The sequence below is a fragment of the Peromyscus californicus genome, unplaced genomic scaffold (genome assembly GCF_007827085.1).
Source record: "Peromyscus californicus insignis strain IS unplaced genomic scaffold, ASM782708v3 Scaffold_4__1_contigs__length_199733344, whole genome shotgun sequence".
In the NCBI taxonomy this organism is placed as follows: Eukaryota; Metazoa; Chordata; class Mammalia; order Rodentia; family Cricetidae; genus Peromyscus; species Peromyscus californicus.
This window is the reverse complement of record NW_026294562.1, coordinates 20390417-20405624: the sequence shown is the minus strand read 5'-3', so window position 1 is coordinate 20405624 and position 15208 is coordinate 20390417. Positions and strand designations below refer to the sequence as shown.

The 15208-nt window shown below is 46.5% G+C and overlaps 1 protein-coding gene across 3 annotated transcripts in view; it reads right to left on the bottom strand.

Moving 5' to 3' along the window:
- Positions 1–133: 133 nt before the first annotated feature.
- Mms19 (MMS19 homolog, cytosolic iron-sulfur assembly component) overlaps positions 134–15208 on the bottom strand; it is a 41064-nt gene continuing 25989 nt past the window's right edge. The window contains exons 9-31 of one of the 3 annotated variants that reach the window (XM_052762592.1): positions 14682–14768; positions 13987–14061; positions 13198–13275; positions 12485–12623; positions 12079–12233; positions 11637–11715; positions 11244–11369; positions 10974–11055; positions 10406–10503; positions 10155–10304; positions 8524–8679; positions 6434–6533; positions 5702–5804; positions 5481–5549; positions 5164–5290; positions 4209–4309; positions 3683–3739; positions 2975–3161; positions 1918–2000; positions 1668–1832; positions 1537–1596; positions 612–712; positions 134–534 (exon numbers count right to left, since the gene is read on the bottom strand). In XM_052762592.1, the coding sequence (XP_052618552.1) occupies positions 507–534; positions 612–712; positions 1537–1596; positions 1668–1832; positions 1918–2000; positions 2975–3161; positions 3683–3739; positions 4209–4309; positions 5164–5290; positions 5481–5549; positions 5702–5804; positions 6434–6533; positions 8524–8679; positions 10155–10304; positions 10406–10503; positions 10974–11055; positions 11244–11369; positions 11637–11715; positions 12079–12233; positions 12485–12623; positions 13198–13275; positions 13987–14061; positions 14682–14768 (2406 nt within the window). In that variant the 3' untranslated portion in view covers positions 134–506. Of the gene's footprint in view, positions 535–611; positions 713–1536; positions 1597–1667; positions 1833–1917; positions 2001–2974; positions 3162–3682; positions 3740–4208; positions 4310–5163; positions 5291–5480; positions 5550–5701; positions 5805–6433; positions 6534–8523; positions 8680–10154; positions 10305–10405; positions 10507–10973; positions 11056–11243; positions 11370–11636; positions 11716–12078; positions 12257–12484; positions 12624–13197; positions 13276–13986; positions 14062–14681; positions 14769–15208 lie in introns of those variants that run through there. The other 2 variants (XM_052762591.1, XM_052762593.1) reach the window with 2 other exon arrangements.

The following is a 15208-nucleotide window of genomic DNA, read 5'->3' as shown; positions in this document are numbered from 1 at the left end:
CTTCTATGTCTGACTTGGTGATGGGGGAGGTCAGGCTCAAGAAGCCCTTATCTTGAAGGGCTAGGAGCTCTCCATAACTCTATGTGCTACTACAGCATATGTAGGATAAAGGGAATACATGTCAATCAACCCATTACCAAAAACAACAACAACAACAACACCTTTATTCTCTGGCAGGTATACACACGTTAACACCATCCCTGGCCCACAAGGTCCCACTCAACCATTCACCCTTCAGCAGGATAGCTCCCTTTTCCTGACATAGGATATAGGAGAGCCTCAAGATCCAACATCTTTCCCTCAAATACAAGTCTCACTCACTTTCTTCAACAGTCCATTAGAAATCAGGACACTTAAGTGTCTTGTACAGCCATGCAGGAGAGGCCCAGCATTTGTACTGCATCCATGGGGAAGACAGGCCAGTAGTCTCCTTGCCTTGTAGGATGGCTCCAAGGTTAGTACTTGCAGGTTAGATTGTCAGAAGGGTCTAGGCCAGGATGGAGGGCTCAGCTGCCTGGGCTCCCCAGTAGAAACCTGTAGGCACAAAGAATATTGTAACACTACTTTGAGGTTTTCCTGGGTCCCATCACTCCCTTCAGCCTACAGCTTACCACTCTCCTCTCGCAGACACTGCTTCCTTGCGGACAAGTCTCTTCTTGTCATCCAGGGGCTTGGCTAAGGCCCGGATCACCCGTGATTTGTACGGCAGTAGCTGTGAAGTCAGAGGACATCATCTTACTCTTGCTGAACTGAGCAATAGGAAATGCTGCTTCTCTGATGGGAGTGAAATGTGACCCATTTTTAAGAATTATTTTTTATGTGTATGGGTGTTTTTTGTCTGCCTGGTGCCATGAGGCCAGAAAAGGGCATTGAATCCCCTAGGATTGTTGTTACAAACGGTTGTGAGCTGCCATGTGGGTGCTAGGAATCAAACCCAGGTCTTCTAAAAGAATAGCCAGGCTCTTAAGCAATGAGCCATCTCTCCAGCCTCATGCCCATCTTTTTTTTAAAAGTTTTTTAATATGAGGGTTTGAATGCCAGCCCTCACATGTACAATACATTCCATGTGCCTCCCCCCCCCCTTTTTTTTGGATTTTTGAGACAGGGTTTCTCTGTGTAGCTTTGCGCCTTTCCTGGAACTTACTCTGTACCCTAGGCTGGCCTCAAACTCGAAGAGATCCACCTGCCTCTGCCTCCCAAGTGCTGGGATTAAAGGTGTGCCCTATTCTTTAATGATTCTAAATTGACAGGAAGAGGCAGGATGACCAATATTATGAGGTGGTCAGGATTTAATGGATCCATTCTGAGCTCAAGGCATATGGGGGAATCTATGCGTATACCACGTATGTAGTTCTATCTTCTCACACAGAGCTGGGTGACTAATCTCACTTGAAAGCAAACAAGTACTCTACCAGGTATGGAAGTGCACACTTGTAACCCCAACACTGGAGTGGGATGATGATAGCGAGACAGGCCAGCTTGGATGACGAGAGACCACTCTGTCTCAAACAAGCACTTCTGACTCTTCAGACTTACCACAGGAGCGGGCAGGCGAGTCAGAGCATGCATACATTGCAGAGCAGCAATCCGGACAGCCTGGAACACACATGAGGTCAGGGCTAACAAAAGGAGAAAGGTACTACAGGATGTGCTGGGATTCAACGCACCATTGAATGACTGGAGCTGAGGGCCAGGAATTTGGTGACCAGAGTATCAACATGAAGACTCATGATTTGGGGTGCTTCCAGTAGAAGGGGCTGGAGACAGCTCAGAGTGGAAAGCTGGACCACGGAATCAGGGCAGGACAGTGCCTCCAGCAGCAAGGAAAGGAGCTAAGAGCCAATGGAAAATGGGGTGCACATTATGGTCTTGGGAGGACAGCCCTCTCCCTTCCTGAGGGGTGACTGTAGGACTTACTGTGGGCAACTCTGGTAAAAGCACAGGCTTGGGCAGCCTGTTGAGTACATGAGACAGACCCTTTAGATAGTTTGGCTTCACATCTGGGGGAAAAAGAAAAAGGTGTTTAGGAGAAAAACTGAGGTTAGACATTCATTTTGAGAATTCAACTCGAATCTAACAAAGTGGGTATATCAAGCTATAATAATGAGTAATGAGTGTGGTAGCTATAGTTACAGCTCAGCAGGCTGAGGCAGGGGATTCAAGGCCAGCCCACGCCACAGTGTGAGACCTGGCTAAAGAAAAGTGAGGTTGAGGCTAGGGGAGATAGCTGACGTGGTAAAGTGCTTTCTGTGAACACGCAGACTTGAGTACGAGTCCCACTGAACTGTGTAGATAGACAAGTGTGGCAGTGCACACCTATAATGCCAGCCTTGGGGGAGTGGAGACAGAGTACCTGGGGCTTGCTGGCCAGCTGATCTAGCCAAAGCAGCAAGCTCAAGGTTCACTGAGAGATCCTCTCTCAGAAATGAAGTGGAAGGGCTGGCAAGATAGCTCCTTAGGTAAAGACTCTTGCCTTTCTGACTTGAGCTCAATCCCTGGAACCCATTTGGCACAACTAACTTTTGCAAGTTGTTCTCTGAGCACATACATCAATATGATGTGAACAAGGGAAGAACACTAAGTCAGACCAGCAAGGGAGTAGGTAAGGGCACCTGCTGTTTGCCTGACGATTTGAGTTCAATTCTTGGGACCTACATCGTGGACGGAGACACCTCTACAGACATATTGTGGTGTGCAAATAATAAAAAGATGTGATGACTTGGCTTCCACATGTATGTACATACACACACACACACACACACACACACACACACACACACACACACACACACACAGAGTTTAACACTAAGACTTTTGAGCTCACAATAGCTCAGATGCACTCATCAGAAAGGTGGGATGGAAGTATGGCTTTGTAGGTGCAGACCACTCTGAGGATAAAGCATCTGGTCTTAAATTACTGTGGGGACTGTCCAAGAGGAGAGGTCCATGGATTTGGGGACCAGCTTTCAGACACCTTGGGGAGCAGCATGGAAGCCTTGGACCAAAGCAGGCACATTGTCTGTGAAGAACCGCTGGCGGAACATAATCCGAACATCAGCATGGCCGGCACGAGTCAACACATCAGTGCAGTCAGACATGAGCAGAGAGAAGCCATCAGCAGCTGCAGGGCCTAGTTCTGGATCACTGAGGAGACCCGTGAGCTGGTGGGACCAAAAAGAAAAAGTCTTTATGTTGGAAAGAAAACTCTCAAATACCAAAGAGGATGAAAGCCTTATGAGAATAAGAGACAAGGGTCTGGAGAGGTGGATCAGTGGTTGAAAGCACTTGTTGTTCAACTGGAGAACTTGGGTTCGGTTCCCAGCACCCACAAGGTGTCTTACAACCATTTATAACTCCATTTCAGGCTATGCCCGCTGTCTTCCTTGGGCAGCAAGCATGTGTGTACACACACAGGCAAAACATACTCATAAAAATAAATTTTTTTTTTTTTTTCTTGAAAACAGGGCCTCTATGTAACCCTGGCTGTCCTTGAACTCTCTACGTAGACCAGGCTGGCCTCGGACTCAGAGATCTGCCTACCTCTTCCTCAGTGCTAGGGTTAAAAGGCATGTGCCACCATGCCTGACAAAAACAAATCAATCTTTCAAAGAGCAGGAAGAGGGAAATGGGATCACAAGGAAGTTCTTGTTTAGATCCCAGTCATGTGTCAGAAAGGACTTACCCGGGAGGTAAGGCAGGTGCTGAGAGGGTGGTATCTGAGGACTAAAGCCTTCGTTACCTGTAGTCAGAGAAAAGAGCAGTCAGGGTCTGACATTCGAACTCTAGATCTCCAAGGTACACCTGTTACAAGTGGTGGCTTAGGGGCTTTTGTGGTTTGAATGAGATGTCCCCCATAGTCTCAGGCATTTGGATAGATGGTCCCTAGTTGGCTGTTCAGAGATTAGGAGGTATGGCCTTGATGGAGGAAGTATATCACTGGGGGTGGGCTTTGAGATTAAAAAAGACTTGAGCCATTCCCAGTGTCTTCTCTGCCTCTTGATTTTGGATCAAAATGTGAGCGCTCAGCTGTTCCTGCTATCATGCCTTTCTTTACTCTGCTATCATGGATTCTGACCTCGATTAAATACTTTATTATAAGGTATCTTGGCCACGGTTTTAACAAGCAGTAGAAAAAGGGGAAACAGGAATATTTTATTTAATTTGACACAATTATGTGTGTCTAGCCAGCATCTCTGCTACCTCCTCACCCAGAGCAGCAGTGTGAAGGCCTGATTACGAGAGGATCCAGAGGCCAGGCCAGTCTCTACTGTGTCCACAGCAAGCTGGAGGAACTCATCCAATTGCTGCCCTAAAATGGAAGGGATATAATGGTATAATATTGTGACAAAGGATGTAAACCATTTATGTACACAGCACTTGAGAAGCTACTAGAGAAAGACAATCAAATTGACAAAATGCCAGCAGCAGTCTGGTGTAGTACTCTTAACACTAAGGTGCTTGAGGAGAGAGCTATCTACTCCAATAAAGACTTACTCCATGGAGAGATGGCTCAGCAGTTCAGAGCACGAGCTGCTCTGGCAGAAGACTGGGTTTTGGTTTCTAGAACCCATACGGTAGTTTACAACCACGTGTAACTGCAGTTCCAGGGGATCCAATGCCCTCCTCTCGCTTCCAAGAACACCAGGCACTCGTGTGGTACACATACATACATACAAATGATAAGCATCTTTGAAAACTATTTTTATTGTCTGTATGTGTATGCATGAATCTGTGTGCGGCTATGTACATTCGAGCGTAGGTGCTCCTGGAGTCCAGAAGAGGGTGTCGTTATCTTCTGGAACTGGACTTAGAGGCAGTTGTGATTTCTGACATGGCTGCTGAGAATTGCTCCAGGAACCCAGTACACACTCCTAACACTGAGCCATCTCTTCTGCCCCATAAACATTTAATAAAATCTTTTAAAAATTAAAGTATTCTTGATAGCACCATGATGGAGTAAGATGGCACAAATGAGTTGAACCTGCTCCTTCTATTCTCTTCTTGAACCCTGAAATGCTCTGCCAAACTCTAGTCTCTGATAAGACTATCTGAGGACAGTAGGTGAAGTTGGTATGAGATTCTTTAAGGAGAACAAGAACTAAACATGTCAGTGTCATTACTAGGTGACTAAGGGAGGCTCCTGTCCCAGGCCCAAACCAGTACCTGGAGGGTGCTTGTTGAGGAGTCCTGCGAAGCACTTGGCAGCGGCAGTGGAAGAGAAGGGGCAGCCGTGGCAGCAGCTCTGCTCCAGAAGCTCCTGCATGAGCCGGGTCAGCTGAGGGATTTCTACCTACAGAAAACCTGGCCATGTAATGGACCCAGAAGACACTTGAACTCCAAGAAATGTTCAACAGAGAGTGACATCAGAGATTAGTATGGAAAAGAACTTCTTTAAATGGGGAAGCAAAAGACAGCTCAGCCTGTGGCCAAGCTCAGCACAAGGTCATCTGAGTTCTGGAGTCTCAAATGGGCCCACTTACATTTCGTGGCAGGGAGCACACAAAAGCGGTAAGCAGTGCAACCAGTCGTCTCTGCGCAGAGGAGCCATCCTGTGAACAAAGAGCTCCGTTCGTTGAGCCTGTCTTACCAGTAGTAGGCATATATGTCCCTATGCCATCCCAGAACAGTCCTAAAGTTGAGTCTGAAGGATGTACTGAAACTCCAAGGTTCGTTCACATCATCAGAGCTAGTAGACTCTTACCTGGAATGGCTGGAATCGGCTTGGGAAGCTGTTCTCAGGTAGAAAGGAGGTGTTACCATCTAAGAAGAGGGGCATGATGCATGTGACACTCTGGACAGCTAATCTGGAGACAGAGTACCGGGTGTTGTTAAGGAGCAGGGCATATGCACATTTGTGTGCCGGTGCCATGGTTACTCACATATTCAACATGTTAATTTGGCACAATTATTTGCATAATCAAAGCCTATTCTCAGCCTACAATCTTGTGAGGAGTTCAATGCATATTTTTAAAAGTCCACTGGTGATCTTCAAAAACAACAAACAAACAAAACCCACTGATCCCAGGACTGGAGAGATGGCTCTGTGGATGAGAGCACTTGTCCTTGCAGAAGACCTGAGTTTGTTTCCCAGAACCCACATGGAGGCTCACAGCTGTAACTAAGTTCCAAAGGATCTGTCACCTTCTTCTGTCTTCATCAGTCATCACACACCTATGCAGGCAAAACACTACTACACATTAAACAACAATAAATAAACATAAAAACACCCCAACAACATAAACTACCAACAAAAATCATTAATCGCAAGGCTCACTCAATAGTCTGTGTTTTTAAAAGGTCCTCCTTTTCTCTTGCTGCCTCCACACTTACAGACAGGAGGTACAAGGCCAACTGAGAAAGCACCACCTGTGGCTCCTCCCCAAGAACGCTCTTCTCCCTCCCTGGGGTTCAGGTCACTCAAGGTTATACTCACTCAGGGCTCAGGTGGGTAGTGGCAGTTCCAATGACAGATGCCAAGGCAGCCAAGACCTCATCCTCCAACAGTACTTTTCTCAGAACTGAGGATTCCTTCTCTGTAGAAACAAAACACCTGTACACGTATGCCCACACAACCACAAGGCCATTAATGTGATTCAGAAACTCAAATTTGGCCAGGAGGTGATGGTACACGCCCTTGAATCCCAGCACTTGAGAGGCAGAGGTAGGTGGAATCTCTGTGAGTTCAAGGGCAGCCTGGTCTACAGAGCATGTTCCAGGACAGCCAGGACTACACAGAGAAACCCTAACTCAAAGGAAACAAAACCAAAACAAAAACCCCCAAATTTGGGTCAAGATTGCCTGTAGTATCAGCCTTACAAGCCTGAAGCAGGACTGTGGGCTTATCGTCAAGCCTCGGCTAAACAGTGAGACTAGCAAGAAAGAAGGAGAAAGAAATTCAAAGTAGTTCTTGTCCTCCTCCTAACAGGCTAACTCCAGAGCAATCATTTATTTTTTAAAAAAATTTATTTTAAAATATGTGCATATGTGATGTACGTGTGGGATGTTATGTACATGAGTGCAGGTGTCCTCAGAGTCCAGAAGAGAGTATAGGATCCCCTGGAGCTAGAGTGACAGGTGGCTATGAGCCACGCAAGTCTTGGGAACTGAACTCAGGTAAAACACCAAGCATTTTTAACTACTGAGCTATCTCTCTAGCCCCTAATATTTCAGGGCTCCCTCCTCCCCTTTGGAGACAGGGTATCAATATGTAGCATTAGCTAGCTATGTAGCTGGCTTCAAACTTACTCACAGAGATCCACTTGCCTTTGCCTCTTGAGTGCTGGGATTAAAGGCATGAACCACAATGCTTTATTTTTTGAACAGGATCTCATGTAGCCCAGGCTATACTTGAACTCCTGATCCTCCTGCCTTTACTTTCCACTGGGATTATAGGAGTACTCCACCACACCTGCTGAAAGTCAACAAGTCAATGTATCCAGCAGAAATGTTATGGACTTAAAACCTCACAAGGAGACAGAAGCTGCACTGGTCTAACCTAGGGGCACAAGACTCCTATGCTGTGGGATGGTCTGTATGTCAAGTGTGTTGCTGATTGGTCAATAAATAAATCACTGATTGGCCAGTGGCCAGGCAGGAAGTATAGGCGGGACAAGGAGGAGAATAAAGCTGGGAAGTGGAAGGCTGAGTCAGAGAGACACTGCCAGCCGCCACGATGACAAACAGCATGTGAAGATGCCGGTAAGCCACGAGCCACGTGGCAAGGTATAGATTTATAGAAATGGATTAATTTAAGCTGTGAGAACAGTTAGCAAGAAGCCTGCCATGGCCACACAGTTTGTAACCAATATAAGTCTCTGTGTTTACTTGGTTGGGTCTGAGTGGCTGTGGGACTGGCAGGTGAGAGAGATTTGTCCTGACTGTGGGCCAGGCAGGAAAACTCTAGCTACACTCCTAGGAACATTGTGCATTGTGCTTACACTAGTCAAAAATGGAAAATGAGGCTAGCTAATATGGACAGTCTTGACACTAAGTAGAAATGTCAGTCTTCTAAAATTTTTAAGGTATGTGCTTATCTTTATGGGATCTTATTTATAGCAACTACCATTCAATGAGCACTATTGTCACGTAGTACCTTTAATCCTCACCAATGACTCTGTGATCACACACTACACACACACACACACACACACACACACACACACACACACATTATATACACCTACATATACATGTTATGTTATGTATGTATGAATGTACATATATACACATATACATACAAGATAAGGTATCTTATAAAGTTAGCAAGCTAAAGATAAGACCCAACCAAGCCTACTGGACTCTAGAGTTCAATTTTAATAAACTGATAGTGCACTGAAAATGTGCATCCCTTTGACTGCTGTTCTCACTACTGGATTCTGGTTACTGTCCCTGGTCATCCTTGTTTTACGTGGAATTTGGACTTGACAGTACAATAGACAGTACCAGCAATGCCCAGGAGGAGGAAGTGCTATCCAACGCTAGTAGAAAGCCAACTTCCAAGAAGATGACACACAAGAAAATTACCTGGCATGGAAGCCTGGACAGCCAAACCAAACAGGCAAGGTACAGCTGTCTTGTGGAAATACCAGTAGCTCTCGGGGTCCTGCTGGCATTTTTCTGCCACCTGTTGGAGACTCTGACAGACAGCAATAACTTCACTGGGCTCTGTAACCACATTCCCTGTGTGGAGAGAAAGTCAGCATTCTCTGTGGGGTTTTCTCTCAAACACTTCCAGGCATTTTCTTTTTTTAAATTAACAACAACAAAAAAGTCTATGGGCATTTTGCCTGTATGTCTGTCTATATACCACATGCATAGTACCCACAGAAGCCAGAAGAGGGTATCAGGGTCCCCTAGGACTGGAGTGACAGACAGTTGTGAACTACCATGTGGGTGCTGGGAATTGCACCAGGGTCCTCTGGAAGGGTCATCTTCCTGCCTCCACCTCCGAGTGTTGGTTGACAGGCAGTAAGACAACACCCAACTTGATGCGGTGCTACAGATGCCAATCAGTGTTTCCTGCACACTAGGCAAGTGCTCTGCCAGCTAAGCCACACCCCAGCTCATGGTGCAACTTCCATACATACAGATAAAAATATCAGAGCTCTAAGGATAGAATTCCTGGGGCAAAGAATGTGTACATGTGTAATCCAAGCAGAGCAGTTCATTCATTGTTTGAAGATAATGAGACTCACTGGGTTGGACTGAGCTTTTTCTTTCTTTCATTTCATTTTTTTTTTTTTTTTTTGGTTTTTTGAGACAGGGTTTCTCTGTGTAGTTTTGCGCCTTTCCTGGAACTCGCTTTGTAGACCAGGCTGGCCTCGAACTCACAGAGATCCGCCTGGCTCTGCCTCCCGAGTGCTGGGATTAAAGGCGTGCACCACCACCGCCCGGCCTCATTTTTTTTTTTTTTTTTTTTAAGTTTACTATGTCCACAAAAAAAAAAAATTTCATGTTTCAAAAATTGGTTACCAGAGCCTAGAAAGGAAATGAAAGGGAGAACAGAGAGAGGGCAGATCCTGGGTGCCACACTGGACTGGAAGAGAGCTTTTTGTGGGTGTGTGCACATGGAGGCTGGAGGCTGATGGTTGTGGGTGTCTTCTGTGATCACACTGCACCTTATTTTTGAACGAGGATCCTCCTGTCTGATTCCTCAGAGCTGGGATGGAGGCAGGTATGCCTGGCTCCTTATGTGGGTGCTTGGGATAGAACTCAAGTCCTTGTGCTTGTGAGGCAAGCACTTTACTGAGCAAGCCATCTCCCAAGGCCCAGGAGACAGGGTTTCTACAGGCAACTATAGGGGGTATATAGTTCAATAGGGTAACTATGGATGACAATAGTTTTTTGAATGTTGCAGAGTACCTAGTAGGCAGGAATCTGAACACTTCCAAGACACAAAAAAGGCAGATATGTGAGTTGACAGATACATCATTTTCTTTCTTCCAGTGTATTTGTATTGAAATGTCATCCTGTACAACCATAAATATATATATCCACTTACTGTATTGCTATCTTCATATTACTAGAATTACTAGGTACTGATTTTTAAAGCGCTTACCATGTCAGTGCTATGTACAACAACTACAATTAGAACTTTACAGTCCCCAGCCCAGCGTTCCGTTTAGCCCCGCCCCTTGAAGGTAACTGGTAGTTACCTTTGTTTGCCTGACAGAGATGCTGCAGCAGCAGAGGCAGTGTCTCCTTGACAACGCTAGGATGTGTTGAAATGGCTGACAAAGCTTGCAGACAGCAGAAATGCCGGGAACATTTCATGAGACCATCCTCTCTAGCCACATCTGACTCCCCTGAAAGCAATTGGTGAGATAAGTTTTCGCTGTGTGATGGCGTGAAAACCCTCCTCAGAAGCCTTGCTGGCAAGGGTTGGGCCACAGATTAGCACAAATACCTCTCTGCAGCTCCTTAGCAAGCTTGGGGAGCAGGTGGCTGCTGAAGGCTCCAGGATAGAGTGCGGTCAGGGTTCCTGAGGCCTCCAGTGCAGCCACCCTACTGGGGACAGAGAAGAAATATTAGCTGAGCCTTTGCCCATCATTCTCTTCCCAAGGCCTGCCACCAGGAAGATCAGGAGAATGGGCTCTTGTGGCTACCTTGCTGAAGAGCAAGATCCAAGTCCTACAACATTTAGTTGGATAGGTCACACCCCACCCCACCCTTTTTTTTTTTTTTTTTCCCCTAAGACAGGGTTTCTCTGTGTAGCCCTGGCTGTCCTGGAACTCATTATGCAAACTCACAGAGATCCGCCTGCCTCTGCCTCCCAAGTGCTGGGATTAAAGGCGTGCGCTACCACCGCCCGGCTGGATAGGTCTTCTTAATGCCCAAGAAGAGAGAGAGTAGTCCCACATCTTTCCAACCACTCAGCAACCATATCAACATAGCACACAACTCTAGCCCTTGCTGCAGCTGCTGCTACTACAAAGGTAGGGAAACTGCTCTGCCTCACTGCTTTCGATTCTCACCAACTCTGGGAATCTTCCTCCAGGAAGCTCAGTCGGTACAGATGACCTACTGCCAGCTCCAAGTCCCCAGAAGATAGGAGGTCTGTGGTTAGAAAGAACACAAACTTTATCTTTGCCTCCTTTCAGCCATCACCCTTCCGAGAACGCCTATCAGAAATTCATACCATCCAGTGCCGCAATGCTAACAAGGAAATCACTGCTCTTCACTTAAGGCAGATAATACAAGGAGGGATCAATACTCTCCCTTTTCTTTTCTCATTCATGATATACCTGGCTGAGCACCCAACACTGTGAGTGTCCGGATGCCAACAAGCTGAAGCTGTGTGCTGGGGTCTGTGAGAGCCATGAACACCAAGGAGCACAGCTGGTCCTTGAAGCTGGTCAGAGGTCTTTCATCTAGGAGAAACAGAGGCCAGGTCAGAAGGGCTTACAGCCCATTCCTGACTGCAGTGCTGCACACAACGTGGGGCAGATGTTAAGAACTCAAACCACTGGACTTCCAGGACACAAACCGGACAATGGCAATCCATTCAGTACAGTCTGCTGCTGCATCCTCTGAATGGGTCCACTCATCTTCACTACTCTGTAGCACACTACTGCTGTACTCCTGGGCAATGGGACTCAACAACTGCCCAGGGTAACTCAACTACAAAGTGACCTCACCTTTCTCTTCATAGCTCCATTTCTGCTGTAGCTTTAAGAAACCCAGGATCATCTCAAGTATTGTCCGCCGCTGGTTGCTCTGTAATGTTTCAAGGAGTACTGGGGTCAAGGACTATTTTAAAGGATTTCAGTTCTGACACTCTAAGAATTAAGCTTTTATTCAAGACTGATACTCTGTGAGGGTAAACAAGTGAACAGACAGTAGCTAATAGAAAGAAACCCCAGATCTATTTGGGCCCAAACTAGAGCTTCAATCTCTCCAAGAAAGGGATCATAGCACCCAAGTCCCTGCAGACAAATTGCTTTTTTTTGGAAGCTGAGGGACGGTAACGTGAGGATGGCTTGTGGCTTTTCCTATTCCTCTGATCTCTCAGGTTTTAACCCCAATATCTGGCTCCGGGTTTTTTAAGACCGTTTAGCAATTAGTCTACAGTCTCCTTACCTGACTGTGCTTGTGGAACTGTTCCAGCAGCAAGGGAAGCACGTTCCTGGTGATGTGCTCACAGGCCCGGGCAGACGCACCCGCAGCGGCCTGCAACAGCTTAGCACTAGGCCATACCAGTTTCATGTCTGGTTCACATAGATGGTGCCTGCAGTCTAGAGAGGCAGCAATCACAGACCTGGGGAGTAGGTCAAATATAGCCTGATTCCCCTTTATCCAAGGAGATAGCTGACTGACACCTGGAATTGTTTGCTAGCAGTTACCATCTAATTGTCTTCAATACAAAGTAGGGCTGCAGTCTCCAAATCACTGAACATGTGGGAGCCACCCATAAAGGGCCACTGGCCCTAAAGGAATGCTAGCTCTAAGGTGCTCACTCCCTTCGCGGGCTCCATGGTCCCATTACCCTGTAGAACGTTGCTGAGGAAGGAGTCAAGGAGGTCCTCAGCATCAGCCCTTAGCACGGAGCAGGACAAACAAGCAGTCAGGGAGTGGAGGGCCGCCAGGCCCTCTGCCTCTACTCGTTCGCTCGCCGTCTGGAACACCTGTCAGGGAGAGATCCCATGGCTACTAAGGTGAGCTTGTACCACACGAGGCCCCACCCATCCACAGCCTTTTGTCTTGGGGTCAGATGGATACGTGTTTGGGAAAGCTTGGGGCACAGCAATGACAGGAGAACTTCCGACCTAGTATCTTCTTTCTTGGTTATACGTTCAACAAGTCTTTGTCCACTAGGAATGACACAGACACTTTGTACAAACAGGTTACCAACCCTGAACAGAGGTTATCGTAACCCTGATTTTAAGTCTTTTTCTCTACGTGTACACTCAGATGGTGCCAGAGGCACCAGGACCTACGCTCCCTGCCACGAGAGGACAAGGAGGAGGTGTTGTGCAAAGATGGCCATGTACTATCACCAAGGAGGTAGCCCTCATAAGGGAACTGTCTTCCTTGCCATTCAACTGGAAGTCTATCTATCCCCTTGCTTCTTCGCTGAAATAACAAACATAGCACCTTGACCCTGGGGAGATAGGGAAGAGGACAGAGAAGGTGTATTACTTCCCCTCATGCCTGACACCTGTCGGTTAACAGCAGTGAGCTTACTGAACTAACACTCACCTCTCTACGGATAGAAGCCCAAAGGCTGGGGAGGAAGTCCTTCAGTTCCTTCTGTCCGTACACAGCACAGCAAGCATTCTGCCAAGAGAACCGCAGACATCAGCAAGCTCACATTCAAGGTGCTCTGGGGTACATGGTGAACTCTAGCAGAAAAAGCTTCCAGGTGTCCTAACAGTTCTTTTATCTATTTATTTGGTTTTTTTCTGAGACATGGTTTCTCCATGTAGTTTTTGGTGCCTGTCCTGGATCTTGCTTTGTAGACCAGGCTGGCCTCGAACTCAGATATCTGCCAGGCTCTGCCTCCCGAGTGCTGGGATTAAAGGTATGCACCACCACCACCTGGGCGAGGTGTCCTAACAGTTATACCCAGGGCATAGAAAAGAGCTCACCCTGACTCTTAAGAAAGCACAATGCTGACATAGTCCCGTGGAAGAGTGTTTACCTAGGATCTATGAAGCTCTGAGTTCAATTTCCAGCACACCCTCCACTAAAACAAAGACTGGAGTGGCAACACAGACTAATCTCGGCACTTAGAGGTGGAGGTAAAAGATCAGAAATTCAAGGCCAGCCTAGGCTAAGACACCCTTTCTCAAACATCCAAAAATCAAAATGAGCACTGACCAGTTCTTGGTTACACAGAATAAGACAATATGAATGCGACACAGTGCTTAGATCAACCATATAAGCCCAAGTCCTGGCCCATAAAGCATATGAATTGGCCTCCAGCTGTCCAAGAAATTGTATTTTTAGTATCACTAACCCATGTAAAGATAGCTGGATCCTACTTACCAGAGTTTGCAGAGAATCCAGCTTGGCACTTAAAATTTCAGAATCCACCTTCTCAATCAGCAGAGGCAGTAAGAACTGTGGGGAAAAAAAGGGAAAACTTAAGCCTGAGATAGTGTCTTCGCCATCAGGACCAACCATGGCCATATTGTCATCAGTCCTAAGAGACAGTTGCCACATCAAGAAGTGAGACTCAGGTCAGGAGTTACAACTGTAAGCTATCTTTTCTGCCATGCTGTGGTGGTACCTGAGAAACAGGCACATTAGCAAAGCTGACAGACTTCAAGTATACTTCCTACAGAAGAGATTGGTATTTTAGGGGACGAGATGGCAAAGTTTTCTATATTCAAAGTCTGAAAGTATTTGACATACAAGACACATGCCGTCACCAAACCCTAAAATGTATAATAGAGCATTCTTTCTCCCCATGCTTTTACTTTTAAAAAAACTTATCTTTATTATGTTATGTGTATGAGTGACTGCTACCATGGAGACCAGGTACCAAGGAGGCAATGGAACATCTGGAACTAGAGTGATAGATAGTGTGCCTCTATGTGGGTGCTGGGAATCAAACCCGAGTCTTCAGGAAGAGCAGCTAATGCTCTTAAGTGCTGACCCGTGTGTCCGGACCCCACGCCACCCTTTCTTTAGAGCTTTCTCTGGGTAGAGACTGTTACCTTAACCAAGACCGGACTCACCTCAGCAAAACGTGGTGTAGAAGCCAGCACCGCACGGAGACTCAGGATGAGATCATCTCTCTGGATGCCATAGGGATCATTAGGTGGCTGAAAATGGGGAGGAACCATGGATGTGTATAGTTTTCAGGCCACCCTTAGACATTAAGTATGACCCTGGCAAGCCTGCAGAACAGGTCACACTCAGACCCAGTCTAGCACATTCATACACCAGGAGGCCCCAGCAAGAAGACATGCTCACTCCTACGTATCTTTGTGTTTTAGGCATTATTTTTTTCTGTTTTTTTGAGACAGAGTCTTTCTATGTAGCTCTGGCTGTCCTGGAACTAACTATGTAGACAATGCTGGCCTCAAACTCAGAGATCCATTTGCCTCTGCTTCCCAAATGCTGAAATTTAAGTCGCTGATTGGGTTGTGACACCCAGCAAGGCATTTATATTTTACAGTGCTAGAATTAAACACCTTTTCTTTAATAAGATCTCACATAGTTCACGTTAACGTGGAACACTCTATGTAGCTGATGCTGGCTT